General features: G+C 38.8%; 5 protein-coding genes and 3 pseudogenes across 5 annotated transcripts; all 8 read left to right on the top strand.

The window, feature by feature from the left end:
* The first annotated feature begins 21 nt into the window (after window positions 1-21).
* On the top strand, window positions 22-1,593 carry LOC149017047 (auxin-responsive protein SAUR21 pseudogene; annotated as a pseudogene).
* Window positions 1,594-2,922: 1,329 nt separating this feature from the next.
* On the top strand, window positions 2,923-4,542 carry LOC149017046 (auxin-induced protein 15A-like). The gene has a single exon (XM_089151344.1). It carries the CDS (start codon window positions 3,063-3,065, stop codon window positions 3,357-3,359), a length of 297 nt encoding a protein of 98 aa, XP_089007470.1. The 5' UTR covers window positions 2,923-3,062; the 3' UTR covers window positions 3,360-4,542.
* A 1,837-nt stretch (window positions 4,543-6,379) lies between these two features.
* LOC149017045 (auxin-responsive protein SAUR21 pseudogene) lies at window positions 6,380-6,830 on the top strand (annotated as a pseudogene).
* Window positions 6,831-8,693: 1,863 nt separating this feature from the next.
* Window positions 8,694-10,340, top strand: LOC149017044 (auxin-induced protein 15A-like). Its single transcript, XM_089151342.1, has one exon. The coding sequence runs from the start codon at window positions 8,839-8,841 to the stop codon at window positions 9,133-9,135; it is 297 nt and encodes a 98-aa protein (XP_089007468.1). The 5' UTR covers window positions 8,694-8,838; the 3' UTR covers window positions 9,136-10,340.
* Window positions 10,341-11,714: 1,374 nt separating this feature from the next.
* LOC149017043 (auxin-responsive protein SAUR21-like) lies at window positions 11,715-12,788 on the top strand. The gene has a single exon (XM_089151343.1). The coding sequence runs from the start codon at window positions 11,811-11,813 to the stop codon at window positions 12,105-12,107; it is 297 nt and encodes a 98-aa protein (XP_089007469.1). The 5' UTR covers window positions 11,715-11,810; the 3' UTR covers window positions 12,108-12,788.
* A 1,383-nt stretch (window positions 12,789-14,171) lies between these two features.
* Window positions 14,172-15,118, top strand: LOC149017042 (auxin-induced protein 15A-like). The gene has a single exon (XM_089151341.1). It carries the CDS (start codon window positions 14,530-14,532, stop codon window positions 14,824-14,826), a length of 297 nt encoding a protein of 98 aa, XP_089007467.1. The 5' UTR covers window positions 14,172-14,529; the 3' UTR covers window positions 14,827-15,118.
* Window positions 15,119-15,304: 186 nt separating this feature from the next.
* LOC149017041 (transcription initiation factor TFIID subunit 14b-like) lies at window positions 15,305-19,644 on the top strand. Its single transcript, XM_089151339.1, has 6 exons — window positions 15,305-15,665; window positions 15,778-15,866; window positions 15,944-16,165; window positions 16,256-16,443; window positions 16,530-16,651; window positions 19,375-19,644. The coding sequence occupies exons 1-6, from the start codon at window positions 15,546-15,548 to the stop codon at window positions 19,459-19,461; spliced, it is 828 nt and encodes a 275-aa protein (XP_089007465.1). The 5' UTR covers window positions 15,305-15,545; the 3' UTR covers window positions 19,462-19,644.
* Window positions 19,645-23,602: 3,958 nt separating this feature from the next.
* LOC149017040 (protein SMALL AUXIN UP-REGULATED RNA 12 pseudogene) lies at window positions 23,603-24,549 on the top strand (annotated as a pseudogene).

Here is a 24,549-nt window from a genome sequence, read left to right as displayed (position 1 = left end):
TGAAAAGTTCTCCATACCAATTTGCAAGGTAGCAGTTCAAATCAGTGGACTACCACCCTTAACAACCATAATATCAAGTGGTCCCTATATCAGTAGATTTCCCAAGTGGTAGGGCAGTTTGTATTTGCCTTTGATGTAGACTTTGAAACCTCTATCTTTAATTGTTTATTTTGGGTTGGAAGACAGAACCATGTGATACCTCATGAAGTGTGTCCCTGTATAACCTAGAGCCAATGTGTCTTCACCATTCACTAAACAACTTAAAGGATTGGAAGTGGATCATTCTTCTATATATACATATTTAACAAAACACTTCAAGGGCAACAGCTACTACTTGGTCTAGCTTTCATTTGCTCTTTGGATCCTTTGACACCTTTCTTTCACTCATTACCCCTAGATTTCGAACTTCCTCTGCTACTGACGGTCGACTGTCCTTTCTTCTTCTTGTGCTTGTTCTTCCAAAAACTCACCCACACAAAGCCCCATGGGTATCCATTTGCCTGGGATGATCCATGCTAAACAAATCCTCCGGCGATCTCTTTTGCGTGCAAACCTGTTGGCTATAGATGTTCCTAAAGGTTACTTAGCAATCTATGTTGGGGAGACACAAAAGAAGAGATTTGTGGTTCCAGTGTCCTACTTGAGCCAGCCATTATTTCATGACTTGCTAACTCTAGCTGAAGAAGAATTTGGATTCGATCATCCAATGGGTGGTCTTACAATTCCATGCAAGGAAGACACCTTCGTCAATCTCACTTCTCGTTTGAATGGCTTGTGAACGATAAAGTAGGAAACAAGGAGAGGAATTCTTCATGAGTTCCCATGTCATGTTCATATCTATACAATTTTATTTTTTTTGGGCCAAGGGGGGGGGGGGTGTTGTTGGAGAAGTCAGCCATTATACATGAGAGAAAGAGATTGTGTAAAAAAAAAAAGACATGTTGTTAGAAATGTATCAATTTCACTAAATCATCTCAGTGTTGGCTCTTTTTGGAAATTGAATGGTAATATCAATTTCTTAATTTGGAGCAAAAGATCAATTAATTATTTTTTGAATTTTTTTCCGCTGATTAGAAAATTAAATACTTTATACCATTATCCCCTTGATCTCGTAAGCCCCAAGAGCTTGAAACGCCAGGGTTAAGAGGGGATTATTTGTAAACGAAAAGGCATGAGTCATTTTCTTCTCTTTGTGACCTAGGCACCTTCCCAAATATATACATCCTTGGTTGTGTTTGTTTGTTCTTTATTCTGGATGAACAAAAATTCCTGCAACAGAGAATAAAAAAGAATTTTATTAAACAAATTTAGATGCCACAGTAGACTCTAAACTCCATATGCCTTTGAAAAAAGACACTATCAAGTTTATGAAATAGTTTCGTTTCTTGATTGTTCTTTCTTCTGTACTAAACTTGTACCTATTTCAAAGATTGACCTAATTGGACATTTTTGGAGCTGACCTAAAGGGGATTCTCTGTGAAGTTTATGATGATACCAGAGGGCCTGTCTTGCAGGCAATAACAATTTTACCCAACCCAAAGGATCGATCAACGTTTTTTTTTTCTTTTTTCTTGACTAGTTATGTAATTTAGATGTGGGGGTTTTCAACTAAGGATCATTAGATTAGAATTTTTGAGAGATCTTTCATTAAAGCCTTCTTCTGTGTGACATAGTAAAATCATCTTCAGCTTCATTCATGGACATAGCACATCATATATATTGTTGTATGAACCATGTAAAATTTCTATCATCTTTTCTTTTGTTCAGTTCATATTTGTGTTTCTTTCAACCAAAAAAATATATATTTGTGTTTCTTTGTTTTAACACGTTATATTGCGATTGTTTAAAAAACGGTGATCCAATTCCTCTGATGTGTGTCATTCTTTAATTCATCTCTCAAATCTGGTGCATCAGTGAGTTCTCAAACACCCTGAGGGGTGGCTCAGTTGGTAAAAAAAAACCAACACCTCCAATAGGAGAGGCTAGAGATTGAATTTCCATAGGCCAAAGGCAAAACCCGACCCAATATTATATAACACACCATCCCAATATATAAAATCGCTTGTCCCAAAAAGAAAAAATCTCAAATACCTGGCCTTAAAATAGCACAATACTTGATTTATGCTAGGGTATAACAGAGCATAAATATACAAGATCATTAAAACTAGACAAATAACAGAAGGAAGAGGGCAGTAACCAACCCATGTGATACTGTTGCCTCTGCATGAAATGACTAATGGTATTATCTTTCCTGATCAACACGAAACTCATTTGTGATCGGTCAAGATCCTGTGCTAGCTTGATATGATCCTTAGATCTCTTTCCAGCTTTGCATGCATGGACCCACATGTTGACACCTTTGATAATATGCTTAAAAGAGAGAGATACCTTGATATATAATGTTTCATTGATATCCTCTTTCGCTTTTGCTAATTCAAGGATGCTTGTACAGGACCATTTCTGCAGGAAGACCGACCTGTAACTGAAGACTGAAGTCTGATCCTTCAAAAAAAGCCTAGACACACTGAAATAATCCATATGAATTGAAACTTGATTTGGTTTCTTACAACCAAGTAATTAAACCTAACCAATAGATATGATTAGTCAAATCCCCTACCCAACAAAGGATATGTATTATGCATCTTCACATCACATCTCTGTTGGTATGTATGAGTGAAAAGGTCTCCAGACCAGATTGAAAACTGGTGGTTCAAATATCTCTGTACTCTTCTAACCATGATATATCAAGTGGTCCCTATGAAGCTAGAAATCTTTCCTAATTTCTTAATGTTGAGCTGGAAAAGACACAACCATGTGAAGTGTGTCCCTTAAAAACAGAAGCTGCACCATTCACTAAACACTTGAGATGATGGGAGGTTCAGCCGTTCAGGTACCTATATCACTTCTCTATAAATATATAAAATTACATAACAACCAGCAAAGCAAAAGGCAACAGCCAGTAATTGATCTAACTTCCTCTCCTGCTCTTTGGATACTTCGAGCATCTCTAGCTTTCTTCTTCTTGTTCTTCAAAGATTTTTATATCCTTTCAAATTAAAGCCATGGGTATTCGTCTGCCTGGGATTGTTCATGCTAAGCAAATCCTCCGACGCTCTCTTTCACGTGTAAACCAGTTGGGCACAGACGTTCCCAAAGGTCACTTGGCAATCTATGTGGGGGAAACACAGAAGAAGAGATTCATAGTTCCAGTTTCCTACTTGAACCAGCCATTGTTTCAAGACTTGTTAAGTCAGGCTGAAGAAGAATTTGGGTTTGATCACCCAATGGGAGGTCTTACAATCCCGTGCAAAGAAGACTCCTTCGTCCATCTCATCTCTCGTTTAAATGGTTTCTGCTGAAGAGTATAGAAGAACCTTCTTAGTAATAGAAAGGTCCTTCTCATGTATATTTGTACATTTCTTTGGGGGAGGGTGGAGAAAACATTTCTGAGAGAGAGAGAGAGAGAGAGAAATCTCTGTAAACAATCAACTTTCTGATAGAAATTTTTGCCTTCATATTGTATACACTTCCATAGTCTTGATTCTAATTTTCTGTTTTCAAACCCACAATTAGGCAAAAAGTATACCTACTGTACAGCTTTATGCTTTTTCAAACTTTGAACTTTGACGGAGTTATTCACCCCAAAAAAAAATGACAAGAGTCAGCTTGTGATCTTCAGGTTCTGTTTTGTTTTAGATTTTTTTTTTCTTTTCTTTTTTATATTTTAAAATTGATATATTAATCAACAAGAAGGGGAAATTTTTCTTCCATTCCCCCATTTTTCTGCCCAGGCTCATATAATCATTACATCCTCATCTATTTTGGTCACCGGCGATGACCATGTTCGTTATGATAGGGTAGCTCTGAGATTCAGTCGATATAGTTCTGTGTTTCTCTAGATATTACCTTTCATTCAACTGGAACTTAACGGCCTCTTTTGAATTATGAAGGCATGTTTTTATTTTCTTCTTGGGCATTGAAGGCATTCTGAAAGAACCATCTGGGTCTGTTTCCCTAGTGCTTTTTTTGTTGCAAAAACTGCAGACATTTTTGAACGACTCAGTGAGAAGCAAGATCTTCCATTAAGTAATAGTAGCTGAATCACTGAACAACTGATTGCTTCTTTTTTTGGGGTCAATAAACAATTGATTGCTCAAGTAGAGTGTTATTGTTGAGGATTGATTTCTTGTATCCCGTGGTTTAGATTGTAGGTGGCCTCCAAAGGACCACTAGTAAAATATCCCTAGAGCTTGAAGTATTAGAGTCATAAGAACTTGATTGTAAATAAAGAGGCCTGAAGAAGAGAGCCTTGTTGTAGTCCCATCTTCTATTGCTAATGAAGTCACTCTGGTTTGTCCCTAATGTCCGGATCTTGTCCATCAACAGATATTTCTGAATTGTGATTAAGTTTTTACTATCAGGACCATGAATATGGCTTCTTCCTCATTCTCAACATGAACCCACTCTCTGGCCATCTTTAGTAGACAACCATAGTTAAGTACATGCTTAGCATGAGAGGGTTAAAGTGAAATGATCTACCAGTCCCTTAGAATCATTGCCTATCTGAAGTTTTTAGCAAATGGTAAGTTTTGAGAGTTGGAACTGAAATATCCATTTCTTTTTAAGCTAATTTTGATGAATTAGGTTGCATATATGGACATCTCTTCCAAATTGAGTCATGTGAAGTAGTTTAGATATGCTTTATGTAGTACATTGCTTCATGTGCTGATCACATGGAGTTGCCTCTCATGAACTGCAGAAAGCTCCAAGAAACTGCCCAGCCATATTTGTCTGGGGCAGCATGTTATGGCTTGCTTGCCCAATGTTCGAGCTTACTCAGGTGGGTCTGGGCTATTGAGCTTTCGGTTGTAAACTACCATGAGGTCTCACTCTCTCCGGACCCTATGGATCAGGCTACAGCAGACCATGAGAATACAAGAGCATTAAAGCCAGAGAAGGCGACTACAAGCTAACTCATTTGATAGTGTTGCTTCTCAAGTGATGATTGAAGGTCATGCCATGATCAATGGGCTCACAACCTGGCCCTACTGTTCTCATCTGGTACTACTAAGGAAAACTATGTGAATCTGATGACTTCACATTTTATTTTGATTTCATTATAGAGATCTAAGACCTTGTTTTTGGGTCTCTAGTTAGACATGTGAGTCTAGTGTCTCTTAGCTCTGAAAGAAAGAACATACATTTATATAAAATTGTGTTATCTTTCTTAATCAGCATGAAACAAGACACCTCTTGATCAGCAGATTGTTAGTCTGTCTGCCAGTGTTCATACAGAACTCGTTCTCTTAATCAATTTACAGCTTCAAGGAAGCTTTCCATCAACTTTTACTGATATTTCTCCAATATTTCCATCAACTTCAAGAGTTCCTCTTCTTCATCTCCCCCAAACCTAAAATTTCCATTGACAATCTTAATATCTCTTTCCCCAGAATAATTCTTATGGGAGGTGATGAAATCAAATCCTGGAGATTATATGTGCATGCACTACGAAGAAACAATTAAGAATCAGAATATCCAGTGACAATTTTTTATTGCCCAAGGAAAATATAGAAATTGAAGATGATTGACTCTTAATCCTAGGATTGGGGGTGATGATATATATGATCCTGATGATCCCTGTCCAGCTTTGCACGCATGGACCCACATGCTGCATATACATGTTAGCACCTTGAAGGGTCTCCCTTCTAATCTGAACTACAACATTATCCTCCCATGGATGAAATAGTGAGATCGACATCTTAATAGTGACTTAAACACAACAGATTATTGTTGTTGTTTATTCAAGGAGAGTTAATGGTCATCTTGTACCCCCTTTCCATGGGGACTATGTCCCTGAATTTTGATCCTCTTCAGCAAAGATTCACAGTAATGTAAACACTAAATATGAAACTAGGTATACTTTCTTGTCACCAAGACCTGAAGACCTGACCTTCAAATGTAATTATTAGTCATCCATTGCAGGTGAATGAACATTATGCTTCTTCACATTTTTGTTATCATTATCAACAAGGGGCAGGGAGAAAACCTTGGATGTCAATGAAACTTTTTCATACCAAATTGCAAGCTGGTGGTTCAGATCAGTGGGCTACCACCCTTCAATATTGTTCCAATCATAATATCAAGTGGCCCCTATGTCAGTAGACCTGCTAAGTGGTAAGGCATGTTGTATTTGCCACTGATGTAGACTTTGAAACCTCTATCTTTAATTGTTTGTTTTGGGTTGGAAGACAGAACCATGTGAGACCTCATGAAGTGTGTCTCTGTGTAACCTCAAGCCAAATGTGTCTTCACCATTCACTAAACAACATAGAGGATGGAAGTGTATCACTTTTTTATATATACATAACAAAACACTTCGAGGGCAACAGCCACTACTTGTCTAGCTTTCTTTTGCTCTTTGGATCCTTTGACACCTTTCTCTTCTTCTTGTGCTTGTTCTTCTAAAAACTCACCCACACAAAGCACCATGGGTATCCATTTGCCTTGGATGATTCATGCTAAACAAATCCTCCGGCAATCTCTTTTGCATGCAAACCAATTGGCTACAGATGTTCCTAAAGGTTACTTAGCAGTCTATGTTGGAGAGACACAGAAGAAGATATTTGTGGTTCCATCGTCCTACTTGAGCCAGTCATTATTTCAAGACTTGCTAACTCTAGCTGATGAAGAATTTGGATTCAATCATCCAATGGGTGGTCTTACGATCCCCTGCAAGGAAGACACCTTCGTCAATCTCACTTCCCACTTGAGTGGCTTGTGAACGATTAAGTAGAAAACAATGAGAGGAATTTTTCCTGAGGTCCCATCTCATGTACATATCTATACATTTTTATTTTTTTTTTTTTTTTTTTTTTTTGGGGGGGGGGGGGGGGGCATACATGAGAGAAAGAAAGAGATTCTGCAAAAAAAAATGACCTTTTGTTAGAAATGTACCAATTTCACTAATCATTTCTCAGTGTCAGCTCATTCTGAAAGTTGAATGGTTATGTCGATTTCTTAATTTGGAGCAAAAGATCCTGGTTTTACTGTCCTTTATTTTGGATGAACAAATTAACACTATAAGAAAGAAATGAAAAAGAATATCTTGCAAAACAAATTTACATGCCACAAGAGACACTATACACCGAAAAACAAAGAGAAAATTGATAGAAACAAAAACATCTACCTAAGGACAACTACAGAAGTATAACTATAAAACTCAAATATACCTTGAAAAAAGAACATTACTTTTACTCCAGAAAAAAGAAGGGCATTATCAAGCTCATGTAATAGTTGTTTAATTGTTCTTTCTTCTGCAGTGCTATGTACTTGAAGAATTTCTCTACCTATTTCGAAGATTTACCCAACACTTTTGTTGTTGACCTAAATGGGATTTTCTTTGAAGTTTATGACAAAAGGGGAAGTCCATCTTGCAATCCATACCATTTTAACTCAATCTATTTTGAAGGATTATATCTTTATTTCTTCACTTTTTTTTTTTTTTTTTTTTTTTTTGTTCTTTTCTTTTCTGGTGAGTAAAGAAAATATATTAAGCAGCAGAGCGAAACCAAAAAATACAAGGAAAGACAAAGGGGTAGGGAGAGAAGAGCCTTCAAGCAAGAGGTCGAAGAGGAGAACAATAACCCCAGGATTTATTTTCTTGACTTGTTAGTAATTTAGATATAGGATTTTCAACTTAGGGTTATTAGATTAGAATTCTGGTGAGATTTGTCCATTACAGCCTTTTTCTGGGCAACATAGTATATCATCTTCAACTTCATTCGTGGGCATAGCACTGATCTAATTCCTCTTACACGTGTCAGAGCATGAGTATACAAGCTCATCAAAACTAGACAAAGAACAGAAGGAAGAGGGCAGTAACCAACCCATGTGATAATGTTGTCGGCCTCTGCATCAAATGACTAATCGTGTTAGCTTCCTTGATCAATATGAAACTCATTTGTGATCGGTCAAGAACCTTTGCTACCTAGCTTGATATGATCCTTAGATCTCTTTCCAGCTTTGCATGCATGGACCACATATTTGACACCTTTGGTGAGTCTTGCACGCTAACAACATTATCATGCATCCTTGGATAATGCAAATATATGCTTAAAAGAGAGAAACATTTTGATAATGATATATATATATAGACCCTCCTTTTTGCTTTTGCTAATTCAAAGATGCTAGTACTCATTTCTGCAGGAAGCTGTAACTGAATTCTGATCCTTCAGAAAAGACCTAGACACACTGAAATACTGTTTATGAATTGAAACTTGATTTGGTTTCTTACGTACAACCAAGTAATTAAACCTAACCAATGAATATGATTAGTCAAATCCCCTACCCAACAAAGGACATGTATTATGCATCTTCACATCACATCACATCCTGTTGTTATGTATCAGTGAAGAGGTCTCCAGACCAGATTGAAAACTTGTGGTTCATATCAGTGGGCTTGAATCTCTGTACTCTTCTAACCATGATATATCAAGTGGTCCCTATGTAACTGGAACCTAGAAATCTTTCCTGGATTCTTAATGTTGGGCTGGAAAAGACACAACCATGTGAAGTGTGTACCTCAAAAACAGAAGCTTCACCATTCACTAAACACTTGAGATAATTGGGAGGTTCAGATACCTGTATCACTTCTCTCTCTCTCTCTCTATATATATATATATATATTCATATATTAACATAACAATCAACATAGCAAAAGGCAACAGCCAGTAATTGGTCTAACTTTCTCCTGCTCTTTGGATACTCTTGAGCATCTGTAGCTCTCTTATTCTTGTTCTTGTTCTTCAAAGGATTTTCATATCCTTAGAAATTAAAGCCATGGGTTTTCGTCTGCCTGGGATTGTTCATGCTAAGCAAATCCTCCGACGCTCTCTTTCGCGAGCAAACCAGTTAGTTGCTGACGTTCCCAAAGGTCACTTGGCAATCTATGTGGGGGAAACCGAGAAGAAGAGATTCGTGGTTCCCGTTTCCTACTTGAACCAGCCATTATTTCAAGAGTTGTTGAGTCAGGCTGAAGAAGAATTTGGGTTTGATCACCCAATGGGAGGTCTTACAATCCCCTGCAAAGAAGACACCTTCGTCCATCTCACCTCTCGTTTAAATGGTTTGTGCTGAAGAACATAGAAAATTAGCTTAGTTATACGAGTGCCTTTGTCATGTATATTTGTACATTAATTTCTTTGGGGAGGGTGAGGAAAACAATTCAGAGAGAGATAGAGAGACAGAGAGAGAGAAATCTCTGTAAACAATCAACTTTCTAATAGAAAATTTTTGCCTTCACTACATTTCCGTAGTCTTGATTCCCCTTTTCTGTTTTAAAACCCACAATTAGGCAAAGTATTTTTGCTATTTCCTACTATACAGCTTTATGTTTACTCAGAACTTTGACAGAGTTATTCACCCAAAAAAAAAAGGGACACAGTCAGCTTGTGATCTTCAGGTTCTGTTTTGTTTTAGATTTTTTTTTTCAAATTTTAGCATTGATATTTTAATCAACAAGAAGGGAAAGTTTCTTCTATTCCTCCCATTTTGTTTCTGCCCAAGCTCAGTAATCATTACATCCTCATCTATTTTGGTCACCAGTGATGACCATGTTTGTTATGATAGTGTAGCTCTGAAATCCACTCGATATAGTTCTGTGTTTCTCTAAAAATTACACTTTCATCCAACTGATACTTAAATGGCCTTGAACCATGGTATTCCATTTGGCTAGCCCCCTGACTTTTCTTTTTCTCTTCTCCTGGGGAGAAAAAAAAGGAGGAATAGGTCACCATACTCTTGTTTCAGTAATTTACTGTCAGATTACCTATTGCAGGCTAAAACTAGAACTGGACAGGTTGGCGTCAAAGAACACAAAAACCAATATGTCATCTCCTGAATCATGAAGGCATTCTGAAAGAACCACAAGAACGTATCCTGTATTGTCTGGGTTTGTTTCCCTAGTGCTTTTTTTGTTGAAAAAAGTGCAACATTCATGAAAGACACAATGAGAAGCAAGATCTTCCATGAAGTGATATTAGCTGAATCATTAAACAATGGATTTCTCAAGTGGAAGTGTTGAGGATTGATTTCAAGTATCCCATGGTTTAGATTGTAGGTGGCCTCCAAAGGGCCACTAGTTAAATATCCCTAGAGCTTGAAGTATTAGAGTAATGATGGCTTAACTGTAAATAGAGAGGCCTGAAGCAGAGAGCTTGGTTGTAATCCCATCTTCCATTGCTAATGAAGTCACTCTCATTTGTCTCTATATGATGTCCGCATCTTGTCCATTAACATATATTTCTGCATTGTGAATAAATTTTTATCATCAGGACCACGGATATGGCTTCTTCCTCATTCTCCAATATGGTTATGTATCTTTAGTAGACAACCATAGTCTTAAGTACATGCTTAGCATGAGAGGGTTAAAGTGAAATGATCTACCAGTCCCTTAGAATCATTGCCTATTTGAAGTTTTTAGCAAATGGTAAGTTGAGAATTGGAGCTGAAATATCCTTCTTCGTTTTTGTAAGCTACTTTTGATGAATTAGGTTGCATATATGGACATCTCTTCCAAATTGAGTCATGTCAAAGTAGTTTAGATATGCCTTATGTAGTACATTGCTTCATGTGCTGATCACATGGATTTGCCTCTCATGAACTGCAGAAAGTTCCAAGAAACTGCCCAGCCCTGTTTGTCTGGGGCAGTTTGTTATGGCTTTGACCCTTTGCCTCCCCGGCCAATCTTCGAGCTTACTCAGGTGGGTCTGGGCTAGAAGCCTTCGGTTGTAAATTACAATGAGGTCTCACTCTCTCTGGGCCCAATGGAGCAGACTATAGCAGACCATGACCATGAGTTTACAAGAGCATTAAAGCCAGAGAAAGCAACCAGAAGCAAACTCATTTGTTAGTATTGCTTCTCAAATGATGATTGAAGGTCCTGCATGCCACGATCGCTGGTTTCACAACCTGACCATCCTGTTCCCATCTGGTACTACTGAGGAAAAATACGTGAAGGAATTTGGTTGGAATTCCTTCAATATAACCTAATGAGCTCACATTTTATTTTGATTTCAGTATAGAGATATATCTATGACCTTGTTTTGGGGGTCTGTAGTTAGATATATATGTGAGTAATGTAGTATCTCTTGGTTCTATGATCATAGAGGACCAAGAACCTGAATTTTGATCCTCTTTGGCAAAGACTCAGACACAGTCCTCTAAACACTAAATATGAAACTAGATATGCTTTCATATCACCAAGATCTGACTTTACAAATTGCAGGTGTCTGAACATTATGCTTCTTCACATTATTGTTATCATAATTATCAACAAGGGGCAGGAGGATCCCTTAGATGTCACTGAAAAGTTTTCGATTCCAAATTACAAGCTGGTGGTTCAAATCAGTGGGCTACCACCCAACCACCCTTCAATGCTCTTCCAACCATAATATCAAGTGGTCCCTATATCAGTAGCTTTCCCAAGTGGTAGGGCAGTTTGTATTTGCCTTTGATGTAGACTTTGAAACCTCTATCTTTAATTGTTTATTTTGGGTTGGAAGACAGAACCATGTGAGACTTCATGAAGTGTGTCCCTGTGTAACCTCAACCCAAATGTGTCTTCACCATTCACTAAACAACTTAAAGGATTGGAAGTGGATCATTTCTTCTATATATACATAACATATATGACAACATTTCAAGGGCAACAACCATTACTTGGTCTAGCTTTCTTTTGCTCTTTGGATCCTTTGACACCTTTCTCTTCTTCTTGTGCTTGTTCTTCTAAAAACTCACCCACACAAAGCACCATGGGTATCCATTTGCCTGGGATGATTCATCATGCTAAACAAATCCTCCGGCGGTCTCTTTTGCGTGCAAACCAATTGGCTACAGATGTTCCTAAAGGTTACTTAGCAGTCTATGTTGGGGAGACACAGAAGAAGAGATTTGTGGTTCCAATGTCCTACTTGAGCCAGCCATTATTTCAAGACTTGCTAACTCTAGCTGAAGAAGAATTTGGATTCAATCATCCAATGGGTGGTCTTACAATTCCATGCAAGGAAGACACCTTCGTCAATCTCACCTCTCGTTTGAATGGCTTGTGAACGATAGATAAAGTAGGAAACAAGGAGAGGAATTCTTCATGAGTTCCCATGTCATGTACATATCTATACATTTTTTTTTTGGGGGAAAATGTACCAATTCACCCCTCAGTGTTGGCTCTTTCAGGAAGTTGAATGGTAATATGTATTCCTTAATTTGGAGCTAAAGATCAATTGAACCTTAATTATTTTTTGAATTTTTTTCCTGCTGATTAGAAAATTAAATACTTTACACCATTGTCCCCTTGATCTCGTCAGCCTCAAGAGCTTGAAACGCTAGGGTTAAGAGGGGATTCTTTGTAAACCAAAGGGCATGAGTCATTTTCTTCTCTTTGTGACCTAGGCACCTTCCCAAATATATACATCCTTGGTTGTGTTTGTTTGATTGTTCTTTATTCTGGATGAACAAAAATTACTACTTATCACTGCATCAGAGAATAAAAAAGAATTTTACTAAACAAATTTAGATGCCACAATAGACTCTATAGAGAAGTATAACCACAAAACTCCATATGCCTTGAAAAAAGACACTATCAAGTTCATGTAATAGTTGTTTGGTTGTTCTTTCTTCTTCTGTTGTCTTCTGTACTTGAAAACTTGTAAGTACCTATTTCAAAGATTGACCTAATTGGACATTTTTGGTGCTGACCTGGAGGGGATTCTCTGTGAAGTTTATGATGATACCAGAGGGCCTGTCTTGCAGGCAATAACAATTTTACCCAACCCAAATGGATCGATCTACCTTTCTTTTCTTTTTTTGTTTCTCGACTAGTCATGTAATTTAGGTGTGGGGGGTCATTAGATTAGAATTCTAAAAGATCTTTCATTATAGCCTTCTTCTGTGTGACATAGTAAATCATCTTCAACTTCATTCATGGACATAGCATATCATATATATTGTTGTATGAATCATGTAAAATCTCTATCATCTTTTCTTTTGTTCAGTTCATATCTGTGTCTCTTACAACCCAAAAAAATATATTTGTGTTTCTTTGTTTTAACACGTTATATTGCTTTGTTCTAAAAAACAGAGATCCAATTGCTCTGACATGTATCAATCTTTAATTCATCAATCAAGTCCGGTGCATCAATGAAGGTGGCTCAGTTGGTAAAAAAAACCAATACCTCCAGTAGGAGGCCAGAGTTTGAATCTCATTGGGGTCAAAGGCAAAGCCCAACCCTATATTATATAATACTCCGTCCCCAATATATAAAATCGCTTGTTCTGAAAAGAAAAAATCTCAAATACAGCCGGCCTTAAAATAGCACAATACTTCATTTGTGTTGGGGTGGGCCAAGTTGGCCTGACCAAACCCGACCCGACCAAGGGCTAAGCTAATTATTTTGTAACCCAAGCCTCCCGAGAGCAGAGCATATTTGTCTATTTCTCTCTATCATGTGGACCAGTAGGCTATAACAGAGCATGAGTATACAGGATCATTAAAAATAGACAAAGAACAGAAGGAAGAGGGCAGTAACCAACCCATGTGATAATGTTGCCTCTGCATGAAATGACTAATCGTGTTATCCTGATCAACATGAAACTCATTTGTGATCGGTCAAGATCTGTGCTAGCTTGATATGATCCTTAGATCCCTTTCCAGCTTTGCATGCATGGACCCACATGTTGACACCTTTGGTGAGTCTTGCATGTTAAAAACACTATCATTGGATAATTACTAGCTTAAAAGAGAGACACCTTGATATATAATGTTTCATTGATATTCTCTTTCGCTTTTGCTAATTCAAGGATGCTTGTACTGGGCCATTTCTACAGGAAGACCGACCTGTAACTGAAGACTGAAGTCTGATCCTTCAAAAAAGACCTAGACACACTGAAATAATCTATATGGATTGAAACTTGATTTGGTTTCTTACAACCAAGTAATTAAACCTAACCAATAAATATCATTAACCTAACCAATAAATATGATTAGTCAAATCCCCTACCCAACAAAGGATATGTATTTTGCATCTTCACATCACATCTCTGTTGGTATGTACGAGTGAAAAGGTCTCCAGACCAGATTGAAAACTGGTGGTTCATATCAGTGGGCTTGAATCTCTGTAGTCTCCTAACCATGATATATCAAGTGGTCCCTAAGTATCTGGAAGCTAAAAATCTTTCCTCGATTCTTAATGTTGGGCTGGAAAAGACAACCATGTGAAGCGTGTCCTTCAAGAACAAAAGCTTCATCATTCACTAAAAACACTTGAGATGATTGGGAGGCTCAGGTACCTCTATCACTTCTATATATATATACATAGAGCAATAGGAAACAGTCAGTAATCGATCTAAGTTTCTCCTGCCCTTTGGATACTTTTGAGCATCTGTAGCTCTCCCGTACTTGTACTTGTACTTGTTCCTGTTCTTGTTCTTGTTCTTGTTCTTCAAAGGATTTTCATATCCTTAGAAATTAAAGCCATGGGTATTCGTCTGCCTGGGATTGTTCATGCTAAGCAAATCCTCCGACGCTCTGTTTCGCGGGCAAACCAGTTAGTTGCTGACGTTCCCAAAGGTCACTTGGCAATCTATGTGGGAGAAACCGAGAAGAAGAGATTCGTGGTTCCCGTTTCCTACTTGAACCAGCCATTATTTCAAGAGTTGTTGAGTCAGGCTGAAGAAGAATTTGGGTTTGATCACCCAATGGGAGGTCTTACAATCCCCTGCAAAGAAGACACCTTCGTCCATCTCACCTCTCGTTTAAATGGTTTGTGCTGAAGAACGAGTGCCCTTGTCATGTATATTTGTACAATTGAGAGAGGGAGAAATTAATCTCTGTAAACAACCAACTTTCTGAGATAAATTTTTTGCCTTCATATTGTTTTGATTCTCATTCTCCAAAGTAACAACGCCCAACAAGCCTTAGGGTATCGATTTGAATGAACTTGAGCTTCCAAAAACAGAGCAAAAAAAATAGATGAAGTTAACATACCATGCCTGCAAAATTTTCTCGCTGCTTCCCAAGTCGCAGCTATTTTCCTGCTATCATGGGTATAGAATTGAATGAAGGATTCAGCGCAAGAGAGCCTAGAGAATAAAGTAAAAGATTAAAAGCTAAACCCGTGTGTGTGTGTAGAATAAAGTAAAAGATTAAAAGCTAAACCCGCGTGTGTGTGTGTGTGTGTTTTTTTTTTTTTGTTTTGCGTATATATATATTGATAAATGTGTTTTTGACAACTTTTTCCAAGGTGGACCAGTGTAGTTATCTGTTCGATTCCTGGTCCGGTTTTACGTATACGTATAGAACCCCGTGCTTCGTTCGCGGAGAAACAAAATCCAACGGGAATTCGAACTTGCAGAACTGTGAAGTTCATCTCTATCGAAACTTCGGAAACCTAAAAACGCGGAGGAATTCGAGTTTCAGTTTGGACAGCTTTAGTTTCTGATTTCTGGGGATTAGCGCGTGAGAGGATTTAACCGAACTGGTTCAATTGGAGATGCCTCAACACAACGCTTCTTCAATTAGAAAACATGGAGGAGAACAGTCGGACGGGGGCGGTTCTTCCTCAAAATCTCAACGCGGCAAGCCAGGAAGAATCGACGACAACGAGAAGAAGGTCTCTGCCCTCTCTTTTCTCCCAAACTACTAACTTGAACTTTTCCTTGGCACGCTTGTTTTATTCAAACTTGAAGTTATCAAAAACCGATAACCTGAAGCTTGTTCATTAGGGTTCGAGCAAGCGACTCAAAGACGTTGAGATCAGCGTTCCAATAGTGTACGGTACCATCTCATTCTGGCTTGGGAAGAAAGCGAGCGAGTAAGTTTGGCGTCCTCTCTTTTGAGTCTCAGCCTATTACCTGTTCGAGTAATTTACTCTTAGACTTGCTTCATTAGGTATAATTCGCACAAGTGGACTGTCTATGTTCGAAGTGCGTCAAATGAGGATCTGGGTGTTGTGGTCAAACGCGCAGTGTTCACCCTGCACCCCAGCTTCAATAATCCCACGCGGGTTATCGATGCTCCTCCATTTGAGTTGTCGGAATCCGGCTGGGGTGAATTTGAAATCGTCATCACCCTTCATTTCCAAAGCGATGTTTGTGATAAGCAATTGGACTTGTGAGTTTCTTTTCCTTTGCTTATTGGTTTCATGGTTACCAGTGGGTTCAGGATGTCAGATTTATGCTGGTAACTACTGAAAACGTTCAGGTATCACCATCTGAAGCTGTATCCCGAGGATGAATCCGGTCCTCAGTCAACCAAGAAACCTGTTGTTGTCGAAACTTATGATGAGATTGTTTTCTCTGAGCCTTCAGAGAGTTTCTTTGCTCGTGTACTGAATCATCCAACTGTAATTGTGCCGAGGCTACCTGCTAGTTTTAACCTACCTCCCCCAGGTTTGGGTCTTTGCTGTGCTGTTTTCCATGTTTGTTGCTCCTTGCAATGCTCTTTCCAGGCTTGATTTTTCTTTTCGCTTTTGCAGTACCGATTGAGAATTTGAATGAAAGGAAAAGAGGAGATACCAAGGATCACCCGTTAAGTCAATGGTTCATGAATTTCTCAGAGGCAGATGAGCTTTTAAAACTTGCAGCAGCTCGTCAACAGGTCAGCATGAGTTAACACTTCCTTTTTTTTCATTAATTTGATCAAATTGTTCTTGATAATTCCTGTTCTGAAGCACAAACAAGTTCATGGTTTGAATGTGTGTGGCCGACTGATGCAGGGCAATGTCATCATTCTATATGTTTTGAGTCGATTATCCAAGAAAAGTTCTTCTATACTGCCCTCTCTAATGACAAAGTACTAACAAATAATAGAAGTTGTGAAATTGCTAGCACATTCTCAACACAGGCAGCACAGAAGGAACTAAGATGTACAGCTGAAAATCATCAAAGTTATACAATTCCTCTGGTTCAGTAGAAAAAGATTACCTGTTCTTACTTCCTAGCATATCCTGAGCCTCAATCCAGTAATTACAAGTAAACCCTAGGCCTTTCAACAGTTCCAATGAAATGAAGAGGAGAGTTCGAGAAGTGACATGATTTGGATTTCTCTTGCCTTCTATACACTTAACACACTTGAAAGCTAAAATATCTACTGAAAAGGTAAACCCATGTAAGCTCCTATAAATAATCCTAAGACCTTTTTAATTTTGAATCCCAGAGTGAGACTTACATAAATTTGCAATGTTGCAATCAATTGCTATAAATGCCACCATGCCTCAGCGTTGAGTTACTAGTGTAAGGTGAACCACAAGAATTAAAGGCATACTTTTATCTTAAGGGTGACCTATTATCAATTGCAAGAATAAGGTCTGTTGCTAGGACTAGACCAGGAGTCCAGGCAAGCTTGCTCTTTTTAAAATCTTATGGGAAGCAAAGTAGGTTCTGCCACACCTCCCAAACCGAAAGATAAACAAAACAAAAAACCTTCAATCTGTTCATCTACAAAAATAACCAACACAAGCTCAGATAGTTTTATGGATATTAGCTTCAATGTTGTGGCCTAGTTACTGCTTCTGGTTGTATCCTCATTATGCGTTATGCAGATGTATTCAATTAGCCAATTAATCAAATAATTTGATTTTGAAGCTTTACTAGTCTTAGTAAATTTTGGGCATACCCCTGCTCCACCTTTTTCTGCTGCACGTTTATTAATTAATTTGCTGCAGGTTGGGTCATTATTATAGTATATTGGGTTTTGGGGATGGAGGGCACTGCTTTGTGCAATGTTCTTCCTCCATTATGACCCAATGACCATGGGTTTGAGGTTTTGAGCTGGAAAACAGCCTTTGTACAAAACAGAAGTAAGGCTGCAGTCTCTATGATCCTTTCTTGTCGCTAATCCTCCAAGAGTCCAATCATATCACAAATGCTGGCCATGTTGTAGTGCGTCTGAAGAAACATTTCAAGTCATCAACTACCGCCTTACAATTGTTAGCAGACCAACACAATAGCTACTGGAAATAGAAGAAGAAAGATTAGCATGTTCCTTAGGGTATCCAGAACAAGGGGACGGGCGAACAACTAAAGTCTTAAAGAGACATCAAGGCAAATGGCTTTCCAAATTGAGTCCAAAGACCTGGAGTTGGAGATCCATCTCCTAAGGTTCCATTCCCATCACCAGTGATGGATGGGATTACCAAAGACCAACTTTTGAGCAGTATCACAAATGGAAGAGCCAGAGAAGGATCTCAAAAGCCACAACCAGTTCTAGGACCCATATGCGTGTCTAGAATGGGGCCAAATGGAGGTCATGGCTTTCGCTATATGGGACGCAAAAAGGAGCAAGTGAAGAAGTGGTCCACATCTTTTGAACCACTCCAGCAAAGGACATAGTTCAGGTAGGCAGGGATGTGGCAACGAATCAGGAAGGACTAGGTAAGGACATAGAAGTTGATGGTTCTCTAGGGAGTGAAGGAATGGGTGTGGGCTTAAGACCAAACTAGGGGGTACCTGCAAACAATTTGGCCAAGGGGAATGAATGATAGAGGTTTTAGGCAGAGGAAGTAGAAAAGGTGCCTAAGGAGGTGGAGAGCTAGGTGGTAGGTTCATGAGGGATGGGGTGAAGAAGGGAGACGGGGGTTGTGGACCAAACCTATGTGACTAATTATTATTTTTTGGGGTGGGGAGAAGAGACACGAGGAACCATTTGAGATGAAAGCAAAGACAGGGTCGATTTGGGGATGCACAAGTTGTAGACCAAACAGGGGCCAAAGTGAAGTAAAAATACCCAAAAGATGCCAAGGGTCAAGCTGAATCTCCATCAATTAGTTTCTGAAATGCGATGGTAGCAATTTATGCTTGAAACCTTTCTTAGAAGACAAATTTGGCTCTATCCAAGCCTTGTCACCCAAACAGAATTTGGAAGTTGACCCGCCTTGGCCAACGCTTGATCCAGTTAAGGTCCTCTATGAATAATTTGTGATCCTAATATTCTTCCATGTCACTCTTCATCTTCTTGTGTATATGCATGTTTCCCGTGGTTTTGGCTTTCTTTGTATCATTGCTCTGTTTTAGATGAGATTGGAAGTGATCCAGCCTTGTGGGCTTGAGCGGGGTTTGTGTTCAATCTCTTGGGCCTCATTCTGGGAATGCACCTAAATATAGTAAAAAAAATTATGCTATACTTTGTTCCTCATGACAGCTCAAGTTTCTTAACATTTGAAGCTAGTGAGCTTTTCAACTTAATTTTGATATTTGTACATGAGAAGCATTTGTAGCTTCCATTTTTTCCTTATATGCATAGCTTGAGTTCCATTTTCTGTTTCAAAGCAACATTTGAGATATTAAATTTCTTCTCATCACAATTAATTTTCAACATATCAGGTGCAAGCTCACATTGCAAAACTTAGAAGACAGCTGAATGTGCTAGATGGGCAGCCTCAACAGTTAAAGCCCCCATCTGGCCAGTGAATTTGGTATGGCCCACTGTGTCTTCACTGAGTTTCTCAAGTTGGTACCTATTTAGGTGTTTGGAATTAGTCTGCAATGTAATGATTAAGATGCTGTGAATTAGTGAAAGTGTGGTTGTTCTTAAACACTCAACCCCCTCCTTTTGACCCTTTGCCTTTCCTTTTTTTTTTTTTTTTTTTTTCCTGTCCCCCCCCCCCCCCCCCCTCCTCTTCCCCAAAAACAAACCCATCATGCAAGGAGAGCTGTAATGGTATCATTAGCAGAAGGAGCAAAATGTATTAGTCTTTTTTGAATTTGCAGAACCTTGATTTCTTCTGATGTAAATTTTCTTTCATTTTACTTCCTTTTGGAAATCTGTTGTTACATCCTATTAAGATTGAGGCAGCAGAAGGTCGTACATGCTGTTATTATGCATTTTTGTGAATGAGAACTGACGATTGCTCATTTCCCTTCCCAACCAACAACCCCCCCCCAAAAAAAAAAAAAAAAAACCCTGTTTGGGTTTTGGCTGCTCTGATACGGTTAAGGTTGGCTGATGAAAATCAAACTTCAGTTTTTACTTTTTGATGTTACAGTTGCTGCGGTTATTTAATAAGGAATCAATGAGGGGTTGATAAGTCAATTTGTTTCGATCTTTATACTGTGTTTCTTGTTGACGTATCACTTTTACTGCTCTGTGTTGTGCAGTATGATTATCTTTCATTCACGGTTTTGCAGCCTTTAGTTGGCTGTGGGGACCCTTGGATATCTTTTGCTATATTTGCATGGACCATCGCAGTAAAGGTGTGGTTGTGTTTGCGGGTTCAACACCTCACATTAATGTTCCCTTCATGTGTTTTGGCAGAGGTACATGTGAAACTAACTACGGACGTTTATCTAGTACCCAGGGAGTCCTTTCTGCTGCTCCGGACAATTATGGTGTACTGGAATGGGGTCTCTTGGTTTTCAGGTGGGTCTCAAATGTGCTGGCAGGCCAGGCTCCTTCGTTGCCCTCAGCATCCCAAAACCCTCTTCGCTTTCTGTGGGTCGTTCTCCAGTTTTTCTTGCTTTTGGAATTTGGTAAAAAGTAGAGCTCAAGTATTGACTGCAATGTCCCACTCATTTGGCCCAACGAAGTGTTAATGAAAGCAGTGACTGCAATTTCATTTCCTTGTCATTTTGGCCCAAAGTTTTGAGTAACTGCAATTTGAGTGTGCCTCCATGCAATCCAATTGCAATTTCAGCTGGACATGAGAGGCTATTTATTTCCCATGAAATTTTCGTCTGTGATCTTCCTGGAATTCTGGTATGAGGTTAGAAAGTCTTTCCTAGTCAGATACGAGGCTATTCCCGTATTTCTTCCTGCTGCCAATAAGAGCAAAGTACAAAATTTTGTACCTAGCAAACCGGTGAAATCTTGCTGGTATTTCGCTAATTGAAAGCGGATATTAATTGCAACTTTGCAAGCCGATATTATAAGCGCCACTCTCTCCCATCAGCTGTTGCTACTTCTTTATTTCTGGCACTATAGTCGCGGCTGCCTTTTACGATCGTCGTCGACCACCATCTCTGGTGATGATGTATGAACCTAATCTTGTTGGTATTTCATGTTCCTCCGTTTCAACCACTGATTTGAGGATTTGAGGATTTGAAAAAAAACGAGAGATAACGGCAAGGTAATATGGTGATTTTTGCACAGACTTGTATACTTCCATCACAGACTTTCATCAATGCGGTCAATTATGCTGTTCGCATGAAGCCCTGAGAAGCTTTCACAATGACTGCTACTCAATGGATTATAGGATTCCTTCATGTGTAGTATTCTTTGGATTAAAAGTTTATATCCTCTCACAACATGTGCCCCTGACTTAATAGTTAGTCTCTATCGGCTCTTCAATTTCTTGCAATTAAAATGCTTCTGATTTATCTCTGTTCATCAATTCCTGGGGCCAAATTATGATGGAGGAAGTTTATCTTTCGCCATCGGTGGTGAAAGTTCAACAAACCATTACTGAGTTCATAATTTTCATGGATAGCTTGGGCATAAGAGTGCATTCTTGCTGTACTAAATTTCATGCTATTTTCTTAATATTTCATTGTATGACCCACTTATGGAAAGCCAAAATGGACAAGAATACGTACAACTAGAGTACATTAAAGATCCCAGAGTGGGTGATGAGTTAGTTATTGCTGAGAGGTGCATCATGCATGGTGGTTGATTGAATTGAAGCACCCTAGTTAGCTAAGCAGTTGTTGAGATGATGATGATGATGATGATGATGATGATGATGATGATGATGAGTTCAACAATGCATAAACATAACTACATTGTCTTGAGAACAGATAAGATACCAGGGTGGTCAATCCGTGCAAGAGTAACATGCCTTCATGTGCTTAGCACAAGGCAGGGTCACCATCAACTCTGGGAGATACGTACAAATGCATTTGATGGTTTTAGTGATGAAAACAGATACTACACTTGATCATCTTAGCCGAAATGTACTAGAAAACATACTAGTGGTGCTGGCTCAAGACAAAATTATCTCTACTTTCACTCAGACAGAGAAAGAGAGAGAGAGAGAGGTCTGATTCCATCACACTCTTCTATTTCCTGGTGGTTTCTTTTAGCAAGACCACATGCAGATTCCTCCATTTCAGAGAATCTGAACCTGAATATACTTCCTTAATCCTAATCTTGTTCTTGCAGGTTGAGTTGTGCTAATTAAGAGTATAAAGAGTGCTTGCCCACTTAATTATGGTTACTGTTCACAAAGAGGACTTTGCATTTGTTTAGTGAAGAAGACTTTGCATCTTCTACCCAAAATGGATTTAATCACTGTATCAGAATCCATTTGCTGTGTTACTTGGGAAGATATTCCCTCTAATTATGATACACTTTTTTTTTCCTTTTTTTGTTAATGTAAGCTAATTATGCTACTGTTCATTCTATATTAATCTTGGACAGTAATATCGTTGTGTAAGGCCAAAATAAAAGTACAAATTAGTAGGTACGTGTAGAATAAACTACAATATCCATTTTGCTGGAATGCTTCGTGTAACTGTGTAAGTACAAAGAAGTATAGTGCGTAGTCCTTTGGACTGGAAAAATTAATAAATGAAGGCCAAGAAAGCACAGTTTGATTGGAAGAAAATAAGTAGATAAAACAAAAGAGAAAGCTTTCTTCTCTCTCTCTCTCGTGAAGGAATTTTCTACTGTCCATCTCAAGTCACGGAAGTCTTATACTGATGAATTCTCCATCTTGAATACAGGGAGAGGAAATTGGATTTATAGAAAGAGCTAGAGGGAGTTGAAGGTGTCAATGCCCCAAATAGGAGGCAATGAGAAGCCACCACCGACTTTATTCTTTGAAATCAACCCAAAAGGTAATATCACATAAGAGTTGACGGCATGAACTCTGAACTTGAACCATGAAAGCGAAAGAGAAAGCTCTTCTTAAGGTTATGGGATTGGTACCCATCAATTTCGTTCTGAATCAGAGCAAAAGCAAAATCAGCCTAGGATCTTAGAATTTGAATTTGAAAGAAACCAAATGATAACATGTATGCCCAACATGAACCCATAAGACAAGTGAAAATCAAGGGAAGAAAACATGATTATTCTCCATCTCACTTTAGTTTTAGTTATGCAGCTTTAACATAGTTACAGAAGAACAGGTTTTGGCTTTGATATTTTAAATTGGACGTTTCTGCACCAAAATAGGAAAAATGAAGGACAGGAAAAGAAAATTAAAGCTCTCCTACTTTTCCAACTTGAAATAGAAATAGGAAAAATTGAACAGACAAAGTGTTAGAAACTTGAATTAGACATTTAGACACAATCACAGTCAGTGAAGAGAGAGAGAGCAGGTAGGGTCCATGTTGCCCTTGGAAGAGCTAACTGAGAGAGTTAAACCAATGGGCTTGGCAGCCAGCATGTCCTTGCACACACACATACCCCACACACCGAAATACCAATGGTCAGTCCTAGCCAATGTCCTTCAGTTGGTCCCACAACCCACATGACCCTCCCTCTCATCTCTCTCTCTCTCTCCTCCCTCTCATCTCTCTCTCTCTCTCTCTCTCTCTCTCGGCTCCAAGAGTCACCACAATCCACAGGCCTCTCCATATATACCCCTCTCAGACCTCACCACTTCAACCCACCGCGACCTTCTTGGCTTCCACATCTTATTCTTTTTTCTTGCTATCTCGACCCTTCTTCTCTATCTCATCATCCCTTTGATAACTTCTCTTGCATTCCATACAAACCCCGAAACAACAATGGCTTTTAGGAAATCAAACAAGCTACCTCAAACAGCAGTTATCAAGCAGATTCTCAAGAGATGCTCAAGCTTAGGAAAGAAACAAGGCTTACCAGTGGACGTACCTAAAGGCCACTTTGCTGTCTATGTTGGAGAGAAGAGAAGCAGATACATTGTTCCAATCTCTCTATTAACTCATCCTGAGTTCCAAGGCCTTCTTCAAAGAGCAGAAGAAGAGTTTGGCTTTGATCATGACATGGGTCTCACCATTCCCTGCGAAGAAGTAGCTTTCCGTTCTCTAACATCTATGCTTTGCTGAAACTGAGAAATGTAGGGATTTTCCTGATTTTTGGGTTGGAACTATCGAGAAGATGACAAAGATGAAGCTGCCATTACTACTACTCTTTCTAGCTTCTGTGTCGTTGCGAGCTTTTCCCCCTCAACGACCAGTTCTCTGTTTTCGTTGAGGGTTCTCTGTTACAGAGGTTCTGACTCAAAACCCATGAACACTACCTGGGTTAGATAATTTATATTTGTACATCTGTGAGCTTGAAAGTATCCTTACAGTGGTGTGTGGTTGCGCCCTGAGAGAGAGAGAGTATTCATTAATGAAAAGAAGAGGAAGGTGATTCCCTTATTTTCGAGGAACTTTATACTTTTTATCTTCTCTTTCCATCTTCGAGTAATGTGCAGTGTTGCTTACAAAATTTGTGCATGTGACGATTGATCAAAGATCATTTTAAGCTTTTAAAACCTTATCTACTCGATCAGGGCTAGGGTTTTCGTTCCCCATAACCACTGCGCTTCTTTTTTGTTGTTATTTTTTCCGCTGAAATTTTTGATCATGATA

This window comes from Hakea prostrata, chromosome 4 (assembly GCF_041222555.1).
Source record: "Hakea prostrata isolate BN-2017 chromosome 4, UWA_Hpros_2, whole genome shotgun sequence".
Lineage (NCBI taxonomy): Eukaryota > Viridiplantae > Streptophyta > Magnoliopsida > Proteales > Proteaceae > Hakea > Hakea prostrata.
Note: the sequence above shows the minus strand (reverse complement) of the source record. Positions and strands in the feature narration are given on the sequence as shown.